Consider the following 20,396-nt stretch of genomic DNA (forward strand, 5'->3'; position numbering starts at 1 on the left):
ATGCCTCTTTCAGACTGATCGTACATATGTTACAGAGAGCAGGGAGTTTAATTTAAAAGAGCCCTGAATTCTCCTCTCACCACCTGTCTGTAAGCAGAAAGGTGTTTTTTATTTTTTAATTTTGATTTTCCCCTTTATAAGTGGTAGCATATTTTCTCCAACCCTTCAGTTTTGGAGCGACTCAAGCCTCCAATAATAACCCCACAGCAAACCCGAGATGGGCTAAAATCAGAGGTTTAATTTATTTTACACACAAACAATAAAAGGTTCACAACACCCCGTTTGAGGGACTCTGGTTTTGCCGATGGAATATGTCAGACTGATTCTGTAAGCTTCACAAGGCAATGTTACTGGTTCCAGCATCTTGTGGAAGGGGATCCATGTGACATAACTCTTACCTCTTACCTCTTCCTCTTGATTTGGACAAAGGATGTACATTCTTGGTCCAGATTTTTGAGATGGTTAATGTTTCATCCATTAATAAGTTTACCAGATGTTTCAGGGTCCTTTTGTTCTTGCAGACAGATTGTCTTTGTTGTCCAGGGCTGGCCTCAGAAATGTGAAAGGGCCTCTGTGCATTTCCTTGGAAGTTGATTTCTGCAGTAACTGGGGGCATTGGTGAATCTTTGGACATAATGAGGATGCTGTGGTTTACTGAAAGCTTGAAATTCCTTTTGTGTGAGCCATGGCCAGTCATGGTTTTATCTGTGTAAAGCATTTGTCCATATATAAACATACCTATATAATAAATATATATATATAAATAAATAATTTTGTAAAGTAGTCAGGATGATTTGGACATATATTTTTCTTCGTACCTTCTTGGCATGCTATATGTATATATGAATCTCCAATTAATACCCATGACCTGAATACAATTACCATCCAATTGATGTACAATTAACACCCTTTTGTGTCAATTTTTCTCATTATAAATTGTATATCCACATGTATAGTGAAAACAGTCATTCACAGTATGATTTAACTATCTGTTGGACTTTGTTTTACAATGCTTTGTGGCTTCCAGTTCTTTTGTCCATTCTACAGAGAAACTGCGTACTGTTCTGCTCATTTCCTGTTTTTATTCTTATTTTCCATTTTTATTCTTTCGTAAGATGAGCGTGTCACTATCTAGGCTAGCGTTTATTGCCCATGCCCAATTGTTCTTGAGAAGGTGATAGTGATAAGTTTAGCTATTTAGTTAAGTATATGAAACATTATGAAATCAAAGCGTTATGAATAGAAAGTGGGACTTTAACAAATGGACTAGATTATGTCTGTATAGTGTTGTCCATTTAGAAACATAGAATCCCTACAATGCAGAAGGAGGTTATTCAGCCCATCGAGTCTGCACCAACCACAATCCCACCCAAGCCTTAGTCCCACGTATTTACCCTGCTAACCCCCCTGACACCAGGGTCAGTTTTGCACAGCTGAATCAACCTAACCCACACATCTTTGGACTGTGGAAAGAAACTGAAGTACCTGGAGAAAACCCATGCAGACATGGGGAGAACATGCAAATTCCACACAGACAGTGATCCGAACCCGAATTGGGTCCCTGGCACTGAGAGGGAAACGGTGTTAACCACTGTGCCACAGTACCGCCCTGCACCCTATCCTTGTTCCGTGCACCTTATCCTTGTTTCACCTAAAGGTAGCTCTTGGCATTGAGATCAAGTGATGGTTAAATTAAAAAAACTGTTTTCACAGTTCGCTCCAATTCTATTTATATACCTTATAATTCCACAAGCTACTTCATTTTCAAAATACCACTTGACATTCGATCACGAAACATTTAGCACTTTCTCGTTTAGCAATTGCACGTTGAATTAAAAGATCTTAGGCAGCAACTACAGGAACCTTTTTTCCAAAAAACATGAAGAGGTGTCCCCCCTGTAACTCAGATATTTTTAGTTGAGAATTGTTGCACAAGTCAAAATCTTAACTGCACTGTTGTGACTACACTTAATGTGCTTATAGAATGAGATTTGCCTAATATAAACAATTTGACCCTTTCAAATTAACAGGGCAACACCTCAATATATAGAATTTTTATGGATTATTTATGTGAATCCAGCTGGTGCCTTCAACATGTTAGGCGTGCAACTTTCAGGCAGTATTCCCAGCTCATGTTATGAAATTATATAACCTTTGGCATGTGTAATACAACTCTCATTCTCTCATTGCCTCAGGGTGCTTTCGTCTATGCTTTCCTTACAGTGACTGACCACTTTTGAATCATAGAATCCCTACCTTGCAGAAGGAGGCCATTCGATCCATTGAGTCTGCACCGACCACAATCCCACTCAGGCCCTATTCCTGTAGTCCCACGTATTTATACTACTAACCCCTGACACTAAGGTCAATTTACCTAACCTGCACATTTTTGGACTTTGGGAGGAAACCAGAGCACCCGGAGGAAACCCACACAAACGGAAGAATGTGCAAACTCCACACAGACAGTGACCCGGGGCTAGAATTGAACCCGGGTCCCTGGCGCTGTGAGGCAGCAGTGCTAACCACTGTACCACCATGCTGCCCTGGTTTTCACTTTAATCTCTAGATGAAGAAACTGCAGTTTCCAGTTGATGTTGCCTTGATTTGATTTTTTTATTGCTCAGCCTCATATATATTGACTGAATAATTCTCTGGTTGAATAATGCTGTAAAATTCTATGACTCTATAATTCATATCAAATTTTGCTGATTACACTGGAGCAGAAGTGGCCCAGTAAGTTGAAACTAGAGTCTAAGGAAACTGTTGATTCTATTCAGTCTTTGAAATATATCTATAGATACGAGTAAACAACCAGAGGTTTGTTTTAATGAATACTGCAACTGAAATCCCATTCCTCTGTAACCAGTATCTTAATGTCTAAGTTTCGATTAGAGTGTTTATTACTAAAAGAAGAATAGTTTTCTGTTACAGCACTCAATGGAAGCAAATCTCAGATTGTTCAATAGGCAACATAGATATAATTCAATTCCTATTTTAAAGACAATTTGCATTTGAAATTCTTTATAAACAAAATAATCAACTCTTAATTTATTCACGTCATTTTTGTGAGTACAATAAGAAATCAAGCTTGCGTGTAAATTTGATTCAAATAAGAAAACAGGGTCAAGGCAATGTATAAATTCAGATTGCAGATATGATTAGTGTTTTACTAAGCTGATGGTGTTAAAGTCATATTTTGTATGTTGGCATAAATAACCTGAGATCCCACTTTCTCTGCAATTACCTGAATAGGTCGCTACTCAAATGATGAAAAGGAGTTTATCGTAAATATTGCTGATAAAGGAGACGTGCTGTCTCCTCAAGAATGGTTGTGGGGCTGCCATTTCCTGATTCATTCACCATGCCAATGCCTTGACCAATCAGAGTTAACTTGCTTGGTTTGAATTTAAACAAAAAGGTTGGTCTTGGTGCATTCTCCATTGCAATCTTTACCAATTAGAGCCAACTTGCCAACCAATCAGCACTCTCTTCTCATGCAGGATAAGTTGTTGTTCCCTCTGAGATTTGGTATTCTAACAAATCTGTGATGATGAGTACAAAACAAAAAACTTTGACAGCATGTCTCTTTTTTACAGCAATACTGTACTATCAACCAACTTTTATTGTAAATAATAAATCTGATGAACCTAAGACTTGTATATCTGAGGTATGGTTGCAGATGCAATTTTACTGCAAGAGTCAGCAACATGTGCATAGCTGATGTATTTCAGTTAGCCAAAGTTTGATTCCCCATCATTATAATTATATATTATTCTGATTTTGGAATCTTAAACTTGCAGAATAAACTTGAATAGGGATCAATGTAAGGAGGTATGTTATGGTAGGAAAAATGGGATCACGTATTCCTTGGAAAATAAGTATCCAATTGGGGTAGACGAATTTCTGAATACAGATACACAACTCACTGAAAGAAGCAAAGCAGGTTAATAATATGTCATTAAAACAGCAAACAAAGAATTAGGGTTCACTTTTAGTTGGATAGAGTTGAAATTATAATAAACTTGTGTAGAATCTTGTTTAGGCCACACTTGGAGTGTGAACCGTTCTACTCACCATATTATCAAAAGGGACACAGAAGGACAGGGAATGTGGAGAAAGATTTACTAGAATCAGAGCAGATCTGAGCTGTTATTCCTCTTAGGAAAGCTTGATCAGTCTGGGCCTCTGTTCTCTAGGAAAGACAAGACTAATCAATGTTTTAAGATTATGAAAGGATTTGTTAAGGTAGCTGTAGAGATGTTTCACTTGAAGAACCACAAAGATAAGATGGTCACCAGTTAATCTGATGGGGAATTCTAGAGAAATCCTTTTACCGAGAGACTGGTCAAAATATGGAACTTGCAATTACAAGTTGGCAAGTTGAGGCAAATTGTACAGATGGAGTTAAGGGGAAACTAGATAAATTCACAGAGAGGAAAGGAATAGAAGAATATGTAGATGAAGAGGAGTGGGAAGATGCTTCTGTAATGGGCATGCTGTTGGCCCACATAAAAGTGAAATACTGCAGATGCTGCAAATCTGAAATAAATACAGACAAAGCTGAATAAACTGAATGCCTGACAGCATCTGTGGAGAGAAAAATAGATCTTGATTTCGTATATAGTATAGGTCATTGGTCCTTCAAGACTGCTCCGCCATTTGATAAGATCATGGATTACCTTGACCTCAGGTGTGATCTCAACTGTATTTTTCTGTCTGTTCCCATAACCCAAGGAGAGAGCCTTGGGAGCCCTTGGTGAGCTTTGAGCAGTTGATTTATGTGGGCCCGTTCATGTAACATTTAACTCAGTGTAACTATTGCCGCGCTCAAGTTAAAGAACTTAATAATTAACAATAATAAACTAATTATTAACAAAACTTTAGATTTACAAAAAATCTATGAGAAATGAATGACTGCCTTTGGGCAAGTTGGATGAAAAAATGCAAATGGAAAAGTTACGTTGCTAAAAATAAGTTGTTTTTCAAAGAAAGTCAAAGGTCCCTTGTCTAGTTTAGAAAAGAATTTTCCTTGAAGCAAAGGCACCAAGGAAAACTGAAAAACTATTAGCTTGTTTATTAAATAGCCATGTTTACAGGAAAGAAGTTTCTCTTCCAAAAGGGTGACTGTTAGATTTCCCTTTCTCGCTCGCTGTAGATTCTGCTCTGTGTGGTCCAGTTGTTCCACTATAGGCTCCACAACCTCACTGGATTCACTCAAGGTGGTGAACCTCAAAGTGAGATCTTTCTGAAAAATTGCCTGGTGCACATGAATGGCCGCCAATGTAAACTTGCCAACATTTAATCAGTAAAAGTTAACCACCCAGGAATTCAATTGTACTTTCTGTCCTTTTCTCACTATCCATGCATTTATTCACCACTTTAATCCCCTTTCATTACCGTTACCCTCTCTGCTATGCTGCAGCTCTTGGTGGAATATATTGGCCATCTCCATTGCTGCCATCACTGTTCCCCCATCAAACAATGCAACGTGTGCTCCGAAGGAGAAATGAGTCTTAACTGATACTTCCTCCTTGGGAAGTTGATATGGTGCAGGTCTTAAGGCCATTGTTCTTCCAAAACAAATTTCACACAAAGGTGAGGTAATCCATGGATGCCAGAACTTCCTAAAATGGCTCTGTTGGGAAGAGAGAGAGCAAACCTTTATATGGTAGCCACAATTTGAGACACATTATGGGGCTGAATTAAAATTTTGATTTAATTTATTATTGTAACGTGTACTGGGATAGAATGAAAAGTATTGGGCGCGATTTTCCTGGCCTGCTGTGCTGCTCGAGTAGATTGGGAGTGAGTCCTTACTCCAGGGATACTGAGGCCAGCTACTATGCCAGTTAAGATCAAATAGGTCAACACAAACTACGGATTGACTGAGGACTTCCAGTTTGTATGGATCAGTTGTACACTGAGCTGATATTAGTGCACAATTCCTGTGACTCTGACTTTTTTATTCATTCACAGAATGTGGATGTAAATCTGCCAGACTGATGTTTATTGCCCATCCTTCCTCACAGTTGAAAAGGTGATGGTGAGCTGCCATCTTGAAGTGCTGCAATGGTGGACCCCCCGTTGTTTGGGAAGGATTTCAGGATTTTGACCCAGCCACAGAAAAAGATTTACTGAAGTGTGTCAAAACAAAAACAAACCTTTGACCAAAAGGAAAATAATTTCTTTGTGTGCAGGATTTATCTGGTGGAAGAAATAAGTGGCTCCTTGAGTTCAGTTGACAGCTTATGAAGTTGATGAAACTGTAGTTTAACTGGGAAACAGATATAATGAAGACAGAAGGCAAAGAAACAATTGTATTTAACTTCTGTCAATGACTTAATCAAATCATGTGTTAGATTGCTTGAGAGAGTGAGCATTGATCTGTCATATGACACCAGATGTGTACAGCAAGTGGCCTAAAAAAAGGTCAAATCAGCTGAGTTATTTCTTATGTGGTTTTTTTTACAATTTTGGTATTTTGCAACAGTAAACATCTATAGAATGCATTCAAAAAAACAACTAAAACCATTTCTTTCTAGGGCCTTACTCATGGAATATGCAACCACTGCCCAACAAGTTGCATTCCCAAAGCTGTCACATAAGCTTGGTATCTGATTGCATTGCAGTTTTGTGAGCATTAAATGTATTTCTAATTGCTCATAAAAGTGCATCCATGCAACTGGCCTATAGCGAGTCAGTGATGGATCAGGAGCCATTGGGTAAAATCCACCCGTGTGGATTTCCGCATTGACGATAAAATAGAAAACATGGATTTGATATAAATAACAAATGAGAGAGAGGATTGTTGACTCATGGCCAATACATCTGCGGCTAACACAAAGTAGCAGAACATATGATAGATTAATAGGAAAAAATTCAGTGCTAGAAAGCTGAGGAGATTGTTTTTCAAAAGCCATGTTGTGATCTAGCTGTGCGAATTTTACAATATTGGTAGCTGTGTAAAACTCACAACAGGCTGCAGTTATTTGCAATTACAAACACACATACATATATGTAAATGCATATATAGTGTTTGTTTGCATGAATAGCACATTTCCAGAAAGATAGCCACATCACTGACGTTTGAAGGAAGATTCTGAATGAAATTGAATTTCATTGTTTCTTTAAGCGAAGTATTTTGGTAACAATAAGTGCTGTTGAAAAGATATTAATGCATTAAAGAGATAAATTACTTAATTTTTAAGTATTTCTTGATGTCTCTGTAAAACAAATATGATAAACAGATGAACAGTAAAGATGGAAGTGTTGTTCCCCATGTTATTTGCAGAGATTTATTGACATAAATGTAATAATCGAATGGAAATTTTCATTTGCTAGCTGCAGTTGTTAATAGGGAATATAAAATTAATTTATTCTTTGGAACTAGTACAAGAGTATCCACTGCTTTTTTAACTTTTTCAATATCATTCATCAGTATGGTGTGGAAATAAAATATATGCCAATGGCATTGCATCTCACTGGAAGATTATAAGGATATAAGGGGTGGTGAGCACTGTTACTTCATAGTACCAGGGACTCAGGTTCGATTCTGGCCTTGGGTAACTGTGTGGATTTTGTAGATTTTCCCTGTATCTGCAGGGGTTTCCTTCGGTTTCCTCCCAAATTTCAAAGATGTGTAGGTTAGGTGGATTAGCCATGTTAAATGCTTGGGGTTACGGGGATAGGGCGATGAAGTAGGTCTGGGTAAGGTGCTCTTTCGGAGAGTTGGTGCAGACTCAGTGGGTCAAATGATCTCCTGCTTCACTGTGAGGATTCTAACATTCAAGAGAAAGTATATGTGTGTGTGGAGGGTATCATCTTGAACTTTTAGTGTCATAACAAACCAAGGGTAAAGTACATAATGTAGGAAAGATGGAAAAAAACAGGTACAACAAGGTGGTTGTATCTTTCTAACCAGTTGGATTTTTGGTGTTTAAGATAGTTAGCAGGCTTTTCAGAATCATTGTTTTCTTCTGAAGAGGGTCAAACATGTAGTTGGCTATAACTTTCAGTGTGTGTTGGTGCCTAACTCCCGGGAACATGTTTTCTTATGATCGACAACAGATTGACTTACTAAGAAATTGCCACCCTATACATATGGGGCATTCTATCAATCATATATTGTAGCTTAAGATTTCTTTTTGAAAGCCTTTTGAAAACAATTAAAAACTTGTATAATTCCATAATTTGTATATTATCCTTATATCTGAGAAGGAAGGAAAAGAAATTCGTAGGAATAATATTAAACAAGCTATAAACTGGTTTAAAACTGTAAACTCTGACAGCAAATAAACTTTCTGGAATTAAATTTACAAAGTTCCATTTTAACCACAAAATAATTTGTTGCACATTATACAATGAACATCTCCTGACATCGTCAAACAACCTTATCTAATTTATTGTGGGCATTCAGTGAGAAATCTCTCTAATGTATATGAATATTATTGTTATACCACCTTCTCAATAGCGTCAAAGTTAATAATGACAGCAATAATTATTTGGTGCATTTTGTCTTGTGATACGTGATAGACTTTGCTGAGCTGGCCATTGGCTTGTCAGAAATTACATTGAATTCTTCTATCCCAGTTGAGCCTGTGTGCTTGCATGTTAACAGGATGAAGATGAGGAAGGTCTGGAGGCGGAAGATGCAACAGAGGATGAAGAAGACACAGCTGAACAAGAAAGACGGAGGAAAGTCCGTACAGCTGCGCTTCTTCGGCTGCGAGCGACAGCACAGAGACTTCTTGAAGCTACGGGGAAAGCTGTGGCCATTCTGTTTTTGGCTTTAGCTGGTAAGTTTTTAAGAATTACTGTATTGGTCTTGACAACAGTTTTTGCATCATGCAAGTGTGAGCCAATGACCATCATCCTAAGGATGTGCGTCTCCCCATGACATTTAATAGGATTCACATTATTGAATTCTCCCACTGTTAATATTTGAGTGTGTGTCAGGGGTGGGGGTTGTCACCATTATCCATAAATGTAACTGGACCAGCTATTTAAGTGCTGTGGCTACACAGTATTTGTATTTATCACTCACCTTCAGACTCCACAAAGCATTTTCACAGCCACAAGGCACATAGCGCTGTGATGTTTTCTGCATGCCATTGTAATTTGAAGAGGCTTGGCAGAGCAAGGGTTAATGTGGGACTGGCAGATAGCACCTTCCATGGCATGATGTAGAGAGTCACATGGTAAGCGGCTCTGAGAGAGAACAGCCTAGAGCAATTCTCTGTGAGTAAGCAGCCTGGAGACAGCGCTATGCTTGACAATATCTGAGATCTGTGAATAATTAACGACTAACAATAAATAGTTCATATTTAAATGCACAGATTTCAAGAACTTCTCATTGACACATATAAAAAACCCATTATAGAACAAACGTTGTCAGCAAACAGCAAGATATTACGACAACTGGCGCAAGTTAACAATATAATGGAATGCACACCACTTGCCTGAACGAGTGGAGCTCTGACAACACATAAGAAACTTATATCACCCAGAACAAAGCAGCCATTTGGTTGTCATCCACCACTTTAAACGTTAATTCCCTCCACCACCAAAGCACAGTGGCAGCAGTGTGTACCATTTATAAGGTGCACCACAGCAAAACTTCAGGGTTCCGTCAACAGCACCTTCCAAACATACAACCTCCACTACTTAGAAAAGCAGCAGATGTTTGGCAACACGACCAGTCACAAGTTTCCCTCCAAGTCACACACAATATCTTAACTTGGAACTATATTCACTGTAGCTGGGTCAATATCCTGGAATGCTCTATCTTACCAGCACTGTGGCATTCCTACCACCAACAGGGTCCAGCGGTTCAAGAAGGCTGCTCATTGCCATCTTCTCATATTCCAAATGTATGCCAGTGTTTAAAAAAGGGGGTAGACAAAAGGCTGGTAACTATTCTGATTAGTTTAACTTGTATTGTCCCATTGGTAAGACACAGCATAGGTTCATGAAGGGAAGGTCATGTTTGTCTAATTTGGTGGAATTCTTTGAGAATATTACATGTGCAGTGAACAATGGGGAACCTGTGGATGCGGTGTATCTGAATTTTCAGAAGGCATTTGACAAGGTGCCGCACCAAAGATTGCTACATAAGATAAAGGTGAATGGTGTTACAGGTAACGCATTAGCATGGATAGAGGAATAGTTAACTAACAGGAAGCAAAGAGTTGGGGTAAATGAGTATTCTTCTGGTTGGCGATCAGTGATTAGCGGTGTGCCTCCGGGATCAGTGTTGGGACTGTAATTATTTATGATTTACATAGACGATTTGGAGTTGGGGGCCAAGTGTAGCATGTCAAAATTTGCAGATGACACTAAGATGAGTGGCAGAGCAAAGTATGCAAAGGACTCTGGAAGTTTGTAAAGGGGTATAGATAGTCTAAGTGAGTGGGAGAGTCTAGCTGATGAAGTACCATGTTGGTAAATGTGACATCATCCATTTTGGTAGGAATAACAGCGAAATAGACTATTATTTAAATGGTAAAAATTGCAGCATGCATCTCTGCAGAGGGACCTGGGTGTCCTTGTGCAGGAATCCCAAGGAGTTGGTTTGCAGGTGCAGCAGGTAATTAAGAAGGCAAATGGAATTTTGTCCTTCATTGCTAGATGGATGGAGTTTAAAAACAACTATGAAGCCACACCTGGAGTACTGTGTATAGTTTTGGTCTCCTTACTTGAGAAAGGATATACTGGCATTGGAGGGGGTGCAGAGAAGATTCATTAGGTTGATTCCGGAGCTGAGCAGACTGGGGCTATACTCATTGGAATTCAGAAGAATGAGGAGAGATATTGTAGAAACATGTAAGATTATTAAGGGAATTTTTTAAGACAGAAGCAGGGAACTTGTTTCCACTGGCGGGTGAAACTAGAACTAGAACTAGGTCTCAAAATAAGGGAAAGCAGATTTAGGACTGAGTTGAGGAGGAACTTCTTCACACAAAGGGTTGTGAATCTGGAATTTCCTACTCAGTGAAGCAGTTGAGGCTACCTCATTGAATGTTTTTAAGGCAAGGAGAGATCAATTTTTGAACAATAATGGAATTATGGGTCATGGTGAGTGGGCGGGTCAGCGCAGCTGAGTCCACACAAAGATCAGCCATGGTCTTATTGAATGGTGGAGCAGGCTCGAGGGACCAGATGGCCTACTCCTGCTCCTAGTTCTTAGGTTCGTATATTCTCAAGAGTAGTTAGGGGTCAGCAGTAAATTACAGTAACAACCACATCTCATGAGCAAATATTCATTTTGAAATTGTTCTGTGAGAAACATTTGCACAGAATCAGTTACAACATTTCAATCTATTTTCCAATTTGCATAATTGGTTCCAGAAATTTTGGTCCTGTTCAAATGTTGAGCGTGTCATGACAGAAGCTAATTAATAAAGCCATAAAATCCTACAGTGCAGAAACAGGCCATTTGGCCCATCAAGTCAACACTGACTCTCTGAAGAGGCCCAACATCCCCCCATAACCCTGCACATTTAGCATGGCCAATCCACCTAACCTGCACATCTTTTAGACTGTGGGAGGAAATCAGAGCACCCGGAGGAAACCTATGCAGACATTGGAAGAACATGCAAACTCCACACAGGCAGTGACCTGAAGCCGGAATTGAACCCACGCGTCCCTAGTGCTATGAGGCAGCAGTACTAACTTCTGTGCCACCATGCCACTCTGCGTTTTTGTCCTGCAAACTCCACTGATCTATAAGTGTAGATGTTTTAAACTGTTAAGATCTTTGAAATATACATGCTTGTTCCATCAGCTAAAGGAAAATGGTGTAGTGATTGTTAGCTACTCAATGGGAACAAGGCAATAAAACTTAAGAAATGTGTTAAAGGTATAAATGTGTACAAATATGTTGCTGCATATTTATATTGGTTAATGTATTACTGACCATATTGTTTTCCTCTTGCAGGAATTACAGTTCCATCTGCTTTTTCAGGGGTTTATTATCTGCTTTTCATTGGAATTAGCACATGGTGGGCCTGTCACTTCCCAATGAGCCATGTTGGATTTAATACAATCTGCGTTATGGTGGCGTTTTATACTGCAGGCCATGTTATCTGCCTATACATCTATCAGACAGCATTTATCCAGGAGCTATTTCCTCCCAGTGAGCTTTGGTCCAGGTAGGGAAATGTATTTATTGAATGATATACGTATAAGTTCACTACATGTACCATGTGGGCAAAAAAATCAATGCAAATCTCTTTTAAGACCTATTTATGTGGATGGGCTATTTACAAAAAAATACACCTGAACTCCACCGTCTTCTGTTCTAAGACAACGATTTTGTTTTTCAAGCCATGCCTTTGGTATAGTTCTTGGATGTTCCTGTTGGCAGGGTTTCTTGTGCTGGAAAAATGCGACCAACTTACGGAGGAAGGGTGGCACAGCGGTTAGCACTGCTGCCTCACAATGCCAAGGACCCGGGTTCTGTCTGTGTGGAGTTTCCACATGCCTCCCGTGTCTGCATAGGTTTCCTCCCACAGTCCAAAGGGTTATTGAATGGCGGGGCAGGCTTGAAGGGCTAGATGGCCTACTCCTGCTCCTATTTCTTATGTTCTTATGTTATGTTCTTATGTTACATGAAGAGATCAGACTTTTCTATGGCTCATTCTTATGCTGGGTTCATGTGAGTGTAGCTGTGGAATTCACTTTCAAGTTCTGGGGTTGATGCAGAAATTATGGCACCAATTAAAATGAGGGGTGTGTGAACGAGGCAAATTAGTATGATTTGGGCTATTTGTCCACAGGGAGGATATGGACTTGGTTGGACCAAAAAAAACCATAAAACCCCTCATCCCAGCCACTTCCACAGCTGCAACCAGCAATCAATGTCAAACACTTATTTATTTTGGTGCCTCCAAGATTAATTAGTCAGCAGCTTCACCAAGATTAAGTCACTCAAGCCTCCAATGACTTCGTCTTGAACCTATCTCAGCCCATCCCCTCTCCAATCTCAACTCATTCACAAGTCACTTCTCACTCCCTTCACCCCGTTAGCCTGTTAACCACCTAACTTATTTTCTTCATGCCAGCTGAGATTGTAAATTGCTCCCTCTCTTTTTATCATCCCTTGCCTCCTTGAAAAGCCCACCCTCAATCACTTTGTCTGAGCAAACACCCACACGAGTATCAACTTCTTTGTGCCCTTAAAGTTCTTTGATCTCCCAGATCCATGCCTATCCATTCTGAATCTGCCCATTCAGCTTGCTACCTTTCCAAATCATGGCCTGAACCAAAGTTGTGTTGACATCCTCAGTGACATTGATTGAAAATTGTAACAGGACCAGACAGGATAGATGTGAGAAGGATGTTCTGATGGTGGGGGTGCCCAGAACCAGAGATGAAAGATTGAAGATACAGGGTAGACTGTTTATGACAGAGATTAGGAGAAATTTCTTCACCCAGAGAGTGGTGAGCCAGTGGAATTCACCACCGCAGAAAATAGTTGAGGTCAAATCATTGAATGTTTTCAAGAATTTGGCACTTGAGACAAAGGGGATCAGAGGATATGGAAGAAGGTGGGATCAGAATATTGTTTGTGTGATCAGTCATGATCATAATGAATGGCAAAGCAGGCTGAAAGGGCCAAAAAGCCTCCTCCTGGTCCTGTTTTCTGAGCTTTGTGTTTCTAAATGCACTATCCCTCTTCAACATTCTCCAAGTCTTCAGGGAGCTTGGTTTCTCTTTTCTACCTTGGCTTTCCTTCCTTGTCATACATTGTTTTCTTGGCTACTCCAGATCATTATTCGGGGGCCTATAGACGACACCCACCAGCGTCTTCCTCCCTTTGCTGTTCCTAATCTCCACCCACAACGATTCCACATTCTGCTCCTTGGCTCCAATATCATCCCTTGCTACCACCCTGATGCTGTCCTTAATCAGCAGAGCTACGCCCCCCCCCCCCCCCTCTTTCCTCCTGCCTATCCTTCCTAAACACTTGATACCCCTGGACATTCAGCTCCCAGTCCCTGTCACCTTGCAGCCACGTCTCTGTAATGGCCACCAGATCATATCCATTTGTGCTGATCTGCGCCACCAGCTCATCCACTTTATTCCGAATGCTTCGTGCATTCAGGTAAAGTGCCTTCATTCCAGCCTTCACCTGGACCCTATTTGCTGGAACGCCACCAACCATACTCACGCCCCCTACTCCCTTTATTATTGGGACATCCTCGGCCTCTTCCCTTACCTGTACCCTCTCCTCAACTTTAGCCCCCGTAACGTCACCTACCCTCGCACCCTCCCCCCCCGCCCCCCCAATTAGTTTAAAGCCCTGTCTACAGTCCTCTTTACTCTATTTGCCAGGACTCTGGTCCCAGCACAGTTCAGACCAACCCCATCCCACCCAGACAGGTCCCACCTACCCCAATACTGGTGCCAATGCCCCATAAATTCAAACTCATTCCTCCCACACCAATCCCTGAGCCACCCATTCACTTCCTTAATCCTATCTACCCTACGCCCGTCTGCACTCGGTTCAGGCAGTAGCCCAGAGATGACCACCTTGTCGGTTCTACTCTTTAATTCCATTCCCAGCTTCTCATACTCCCTCCCCAGATCCTCAGTTCCCATTTTGCCTACGTCGCCGGCACCCACATGTACCAGAACGACCGGATTCTCACCCTCCCACTCCAGGTTCCTCTGCAGCCCAGATGTGACATCCTGTACCCGAGCACCAGGCAGACAACACACCCTTCTGTGCACTTTGTCATTGTGACAAAGGACAGTGTCAATACCCTTCACCCCACTATCCCCAATAACTACTACGTTCCTTTTCCCCTTCTCTTTGCCTATGTCCTGCTGCATCACTGTACCGTGTGCAGTTTGCTCACCAACCTCACCTCCCTCGTCCTCGTCCAGACTGGAAGCAAGAGCCTCAAACCTGTTATGCAGATTGAGAGGCTGAGGCCTCCTCTCCCCACCCTCCTTCCTCCTCTCCCCGCCCCCCTTCCTCCTCTCCCCGCCCCCCTTCCTCCTCTCCCCCCCCCCTTCCTCCTCTCCCCGCCCCCCTTCCTCCTCTCCCCGCCCCCCCTTCCTCCTCTCCCCGCCCCCCCTTCCTCCTCTCCCCGCCCCCCCTTCCTCCTCTCCCCGCCCCCCCTTCCTCCTCTCCCCGCCCCCCCTTCCTCCTCTCCCCGCCCCCCCCTTCCTCCTCTCCCCGCCCCCCCTTCCTCCTCTCCCCGCCCCCCCCTTCCTCCTCTCCCCGCCCCCCCCTTCCTCCTCTCCCCGCCCCCCCCTTCCTCCTCTCCCCGCCCCCCCCTTCCTCCTCTCCCCGCCCCCCCCTTCCTCCTCTCCCCGCCCCCCCCTTCCTCCTCTCCCCGCCCCCCCCTTCCTCCTCTCCCCGCCCCCCCCTTCCTCCTCTCCCCGCCCCCCCCTTCCTCCTCTCCCCGCCCCCCCCTTCCTCCTCTCCCCGCCCCCCCCTTCCTCCTCTCCCCGCCCCCCCCTTCCTCCTCTCCCCGCCCCCCCCTTCCTCCTCTCCCCGCCCCCCCCTTCCTCCTCTCCCCGCCCCCCCCTTCCTCCTCTCCCCGCCCCCCCCTTCCTCCTCTCCCCGCCACCCCCTTCCTCCTCTCCCCGCCCCCCCCTTCCTCCTCTCCCCGCCCCCCCCTTCCTCCTCTCCCCGCCCCCCCCTTCCTCCTCTCCCCGCCCCCCCCTTCCTCCTCTCCCCGCCCCCCCCTTCCTCCTCTCCCCGCCCCCCCCTTCCTCCTCTCCCCGCCCCCCCCTTCCTCCTCTCCCCGCCCCCCCCTTCCTCCTCTCCCCGCCCCCCCCTTCCTCCTCTCCCCGCCCCCCCCTTCCTCCTCTCCCCGCCCCCCCCTTCCTCCTCTCCCCGCCCCCCCCTTCCTCCTCTCCCCGCCCCCCCCTTCCTCCTCTCCCCGCCCCCCCCTTCCTCCTCTCCCCGCCCCCCCCTTCCTCCTCTCCCCGCCCCCCCCTTCCTCCTCTCCCCGCCCCCCCCTTCCTCCTCTCCCCGCCCCCCCCTTCCTCCTCTCCCCGCCCCCCCCTTCCTCCTCTCCCCGCCCCCCCCTTCCTCCTCTCCCCGCCCCCCCCTTCCTCCTCTCCCCGCCCCCCCCTTCCTCCTCTCCCCGCCCCCCCCTTCCTCCTCTCCCCGCCCCCCCCTTCCTCCTCTCCCCGCCCCCCCCCTTCCTCCTCTCCCCGCCCCCCCCTTCCTCCTCTCCCCGCCCCCCCCCTTCCTCCTCTCCCCGCCCCCCCCCTTCCTCCTCTCCCCGCCCCCCCCCTTCCTCCTCTCCCCGCCCCCCCCTTCCTCCTCTCCCCGCCCCCCCCTTCCTCCTCTCCCCGCCCCCCCCTTCCTCCTCTCCCCGCCCCCCCCTTCCTCCTCTCCCCGCCCCCCCCTTCCTCCTCTCCCCGCCCCCCCCTTCCTCCTCTCCCCGCCCCCCCCTTCCTCCTCTCCCCGCCCCCCCCTTCCTCCTCTCCCCGCCCCCCCCTTCCTCCTCTCCCCGCCCCCCCCTTCCTCCTCTCCCCGCCCCCCCCTTCCTCCTCTCCCCGCCCCCCCCTTCCTCCTCTCCCCGCCCCCCCCTTCCTCCTCTCCCCGCCCCCCCCTTCCTCCTCTCCCCGCCCCCCCCTTCCTCCTCTCCCCGCCCCCCCCTTCCTCCTCTCCCCGCCCCCCCCTTCCTCCTCTCCCCGCCCCCCCCTTCCTCCTCTCCCCGCCCCCCCCTTCCTCCTCTCCCCGCCCCCCCCTTCCTCCTCTCCCCGCCCCCCCCTTCCTCCTCTCCCCGCCCCCCCCTTCCTCCTCTCCCCGCCCCCCCCTTCCTCCTCTCCCCGCCCCCCCCTTCCTCCTCTCCCCGCCCCCCTCTTGTTCATGACCCTTAGAGTTAGCCAGTCTAGGGGGGGTGGATGTCACTTGCACCCCATTGACAATGGCACCCTCTCTCCCCCTGATGAGCCTCAGTGTCTGTAGCTCAGAGGTCAGCTCATTTACCCTGAGCTGGAGCTCCTCCAGCAACCAGCACTTACTGCAAACATGGTCACTGGGAAGGACCCTGGGGTCCACCAGTTCCCACATCATACAGAAACAACACATCACATGCCCCTCCATTATTCACTGTAGTAGTATTGAAAATTTCAACACTAACTTACCTGGCCCTCTTTCTCCCCAGCCCTTTGCTCCTAAGCCCTAATAGCTCACTCTGCTTCCCACTCACTCCGCTGCCCGCTCCGACGCTGCCCGCTGTCTACACCAGGCCTCTTTTTAAACCTGGCGCTGATTTAAAGCTTGCTCCCCCACAACTCCCTTTTAACCACTCCCTCAGAATTCTTAAAGAGGTAAATACAAAAAGCCCGCAAAAATGCTTTTAAATGATTTAAACAGTTCTACAAGGAACAAAGTGCTTTAAACTTAAATTTAAACAGGTTTTTAACAGGTAAATTCTTATCTCTCTCTCTCTGCTCCTTCACTGCTCTGCTCCAGTGGTGTCCATTATCATCTAATTGTATTCTAGGGAATATAATTCAATACCCATCATTATTATGGATAATTTTTAACAGCATGTTTACATTGCATCTGTCAATTGAACATTATGATAAAGCATCTCTTGGATGGCCAGAACCTGCCTGATGATTTGCTGGTGTTCCTGTCAGTGAGAATCTGGCGGTTATATATGCAAATCAGGCTGGTATGGCAATTTTCAAGTCAAAAGTGTGTGGAGCATGCTCCAGTTTTAATAGCACAATATGATGATGCAGCTTTCATTAAAGGTGACAAGAAAGAACAAGGCAGCTAGAGTGGAATTTGAAAAGAAAGGGTGAAAACTCAATTATCATAGTCCACGTCAGAACAAACAATTTTGGTGGGAACAGGGAGGATATCTGGCTGTGACTGTATCAGGAGATAGGAGCTGAATTTAACAAAAGACAGGGCCTCCAGGGAAATAACCCCAGTATTACTGCCAAAGCAAGTGCAGATTGTAATGAAACCAGAGGTCAAGTAAGTTAATATGTGGCGAAAGGATTGGTGCGAGAAAGAGGAGTTTCTTTCCACAGGATAATGACATTAGGAAGGAAGTGTACCAGTGTGTTGGTCTTCACCCAGAACAGAATGAGATCAATGTCCTAGCAGGAAGGATAAATAGGGAAGTGGCAAAAGCTTGAAATTGGTACAATGTCCAGGTAAAACGAGACTTGGCAGCTTCACATCTATGGTGGTAAAAACAACAGAACCACGATTAAAGGAGAATTTTTTCAAAAAAAAATCTAGAAACCAAAAATATAATGAATGATCAGCATGAATTTCAAAAGGGAAAGTCTTGCTTGACCAACTGCAATGAATTTTTTGAAGTGGTAACAGGGAGAATAAACAAAAGTAATGTATGCAGTTGATGTAATTTAACTTCATTTCCAAAAGCGCCTTTATTAAAATGCCTCTTGAATAAGGCCTGATCATGCAGACTGGGGGGATAAGTAGCAGAATGGATAGTGAGCTGATGTCAGACAGAAAACAGAGCATAAGGGGAAAGGATTATTATTCAGAATGGAAGAAAGTGAGGTCCCATAAGGATCAGTGCTGGGAATATAATTGCTCACAATTTATATCAATGATTTGGACTTTAGAATACGAATTAAAAGGCAGAATTCCCCCAAAAAAATTTGAAGTGTCGAATTTGCGTGAAAACTGGAGTAATTCATGTTTCTTCAGAAGGAGGTCTTCAAAATGCAGCTAATAAAAATATAGCAGAACTTATTCCAAATTATAAATCAAAGGAAGGGTTTATAAAGAAACATCATTACTCCAAACTTGGGGCCTCACCCTGAGCCACTCCCCACCCTTCTACATAGTTCCCTATTTATAGAGAATCAGCTGGTCAGCTGCTAGAGAATCAGCTGGTCAGCTGCTATTACATCACTCTGTGATTGGTTATATGGTTTACTGGGTCAGCTGAACCTTGCATCTTGATCCCATTGGTCATATTACATCCAATACAAACTTGTCAATGGTTACATTTTAGTGGGAATTCAGAGGAGAATCTCCCAAATTCTTGTGTATTGCGGAGGCCACCAGCGTGAATATCATTAAATTTTAGGAGGCAGAACCTATTCCCACTGGAGAAGCTGAAATCAGCATACTGAGCGGGTCACTGTGCATACTCCGTCAGTGCCAAGATGGCGCATTCGCAGTGCCCCCCCACTGCCAGCCTCCCTATCGCTGGTCAGTTCAATCACTGGCCAGCCCCTCCGCCCCACAACACCAGCTTTCTACCCTCCATGGCCCAATCGCTGGCACTTCCAACCATTCCCTACCCCAGCCCCGAACCCCTCTCCCACCCGACCACTCCCAGCTCACCGTGGTCTCCACCACCCCCAATGATTTTCCCATCCCTCCATAGTGCCCATCCTCCAGCAAGCCGATCCCCCATTCCCCCAATCACTGGCCTCCCTCCTTCCCCCACCGATCCTGACTGCAAAATGACAGCGAGAACCCCCCTCACACCCGCCAATTGCTCTTTAGGCCCTGCCCCCTTAGCCTCGCCCCCATATGCCACATCCCTTGGCACTGCCTTATGCCCGATGGGCACTGTCAAGATGCTCCCTGGCCGCTGGCACTTTGACACTTGGGCAAAGCCAGAGGGCACGGGCTGGCACTGCTAGGGTGCCAAAGCCCAAAGAATACCTCCCCTGCCATCTGTCCCTCCAGCGGAGTCAGGCCATTAGTTCCCCATTAGTGGGGAGCTACTCTAAATTGCGCTGGAATAAACCACTCTGATGGGCTGGGGGGAATGGAGGTGCTAGTGGACCCAGAGACTTCAGTCCCAGGCCTGTTGATCTAAATTATATTCAAATGACCATTTAAATGGTGCACCTCCCCATCGATTTCCAGTGAGGAGCAGATGTCACCGGAATTCCGGCGCAGGGAGAAGCTAAAGGGGTGCGAGCACGTGCATAAACCTCGCGGATCGCCTGCCAGAGGATTCTCCCAGCCCACTGCACTAAAAAATTAAGGCAGGGAGAATTGCCCCCAAGTGTCCAGATTTGTGAATGACACCGATTGGGGTGTTGTCAATACTGGAGAGGAGTGTAAAAAAAAAGACACAGTTTGTAGAATTTCAACACCAATAAATTCAAGGTATGAAAAATAAGGAGACCACTTAATCAATAAACTAATCAATAAACTAAACTAAACTAAACACTTATTTGGAAAACAAGATCCAAATGGAGTACAAATATACAAATAGACCAGATGGAGGTCTTTAAAATTTGGATAGCCAAAGTTTTTCAGTTGTAGAGAAGAGCAAAAGGAAAAGCCATTAACATTTGATAATTGAAGAATGCTTTTACTGTGACTGTAAAGGACCTTGCTCCAGGCACAATGAAGCCAAATTCAGACTCTTGTATTAATTAGTTATCTAACTGTGCATATTTACGGT

The 20,396-nt window shown here is 44.8% G+C and overlaps 1 protein-coding gene across 2 annotated transcripts in view; it reads left to right on the forward strand.

Annotated features, from left to right (window-relative positions):
* Positions 1-20,396, forward strand: part of piezo1 (piezo type mechanosensitive ion channel component 1 (Er blood group)) — a 298,079-nt gene that overhangs the window by 135,109 nt on the left and 142,574 nt on the right. For both annotated transcript variants that reach the window (XM_080186829.1, XM_080186830.1), the window contains exons 6-7: positions 8,618-8,795; positions 11,936-12,149. In XM_080186829.1, coding sequence (XP_080042955.1) covers positions 8,618-8,795; positions 11,936-12,149 — 392 coding nt within the window. The remainder of the gene's footprint in view (positions 1-8,617; positions 8,796-11,935; positions 12,150-20,396) is intronic.

The sequence above is a fragment of the Carcharhinus amblyrhynchos genome, chromosome 4, assembly GCF_965287045.1.
Source record: "Carcharhinus amblyrhynchos chromosome 4, sCarAmb.v2.hapA, whole genome shotgun sequence".
In the NCBI taxonomy this organism is placed as follows: Eukaryota; Metazoa; Chordata; class Chondrichthyes; order Carcharhiniformes; family Carcharhinidae; genus Carcharhinus; species Carcharhinus amblyrhynchos.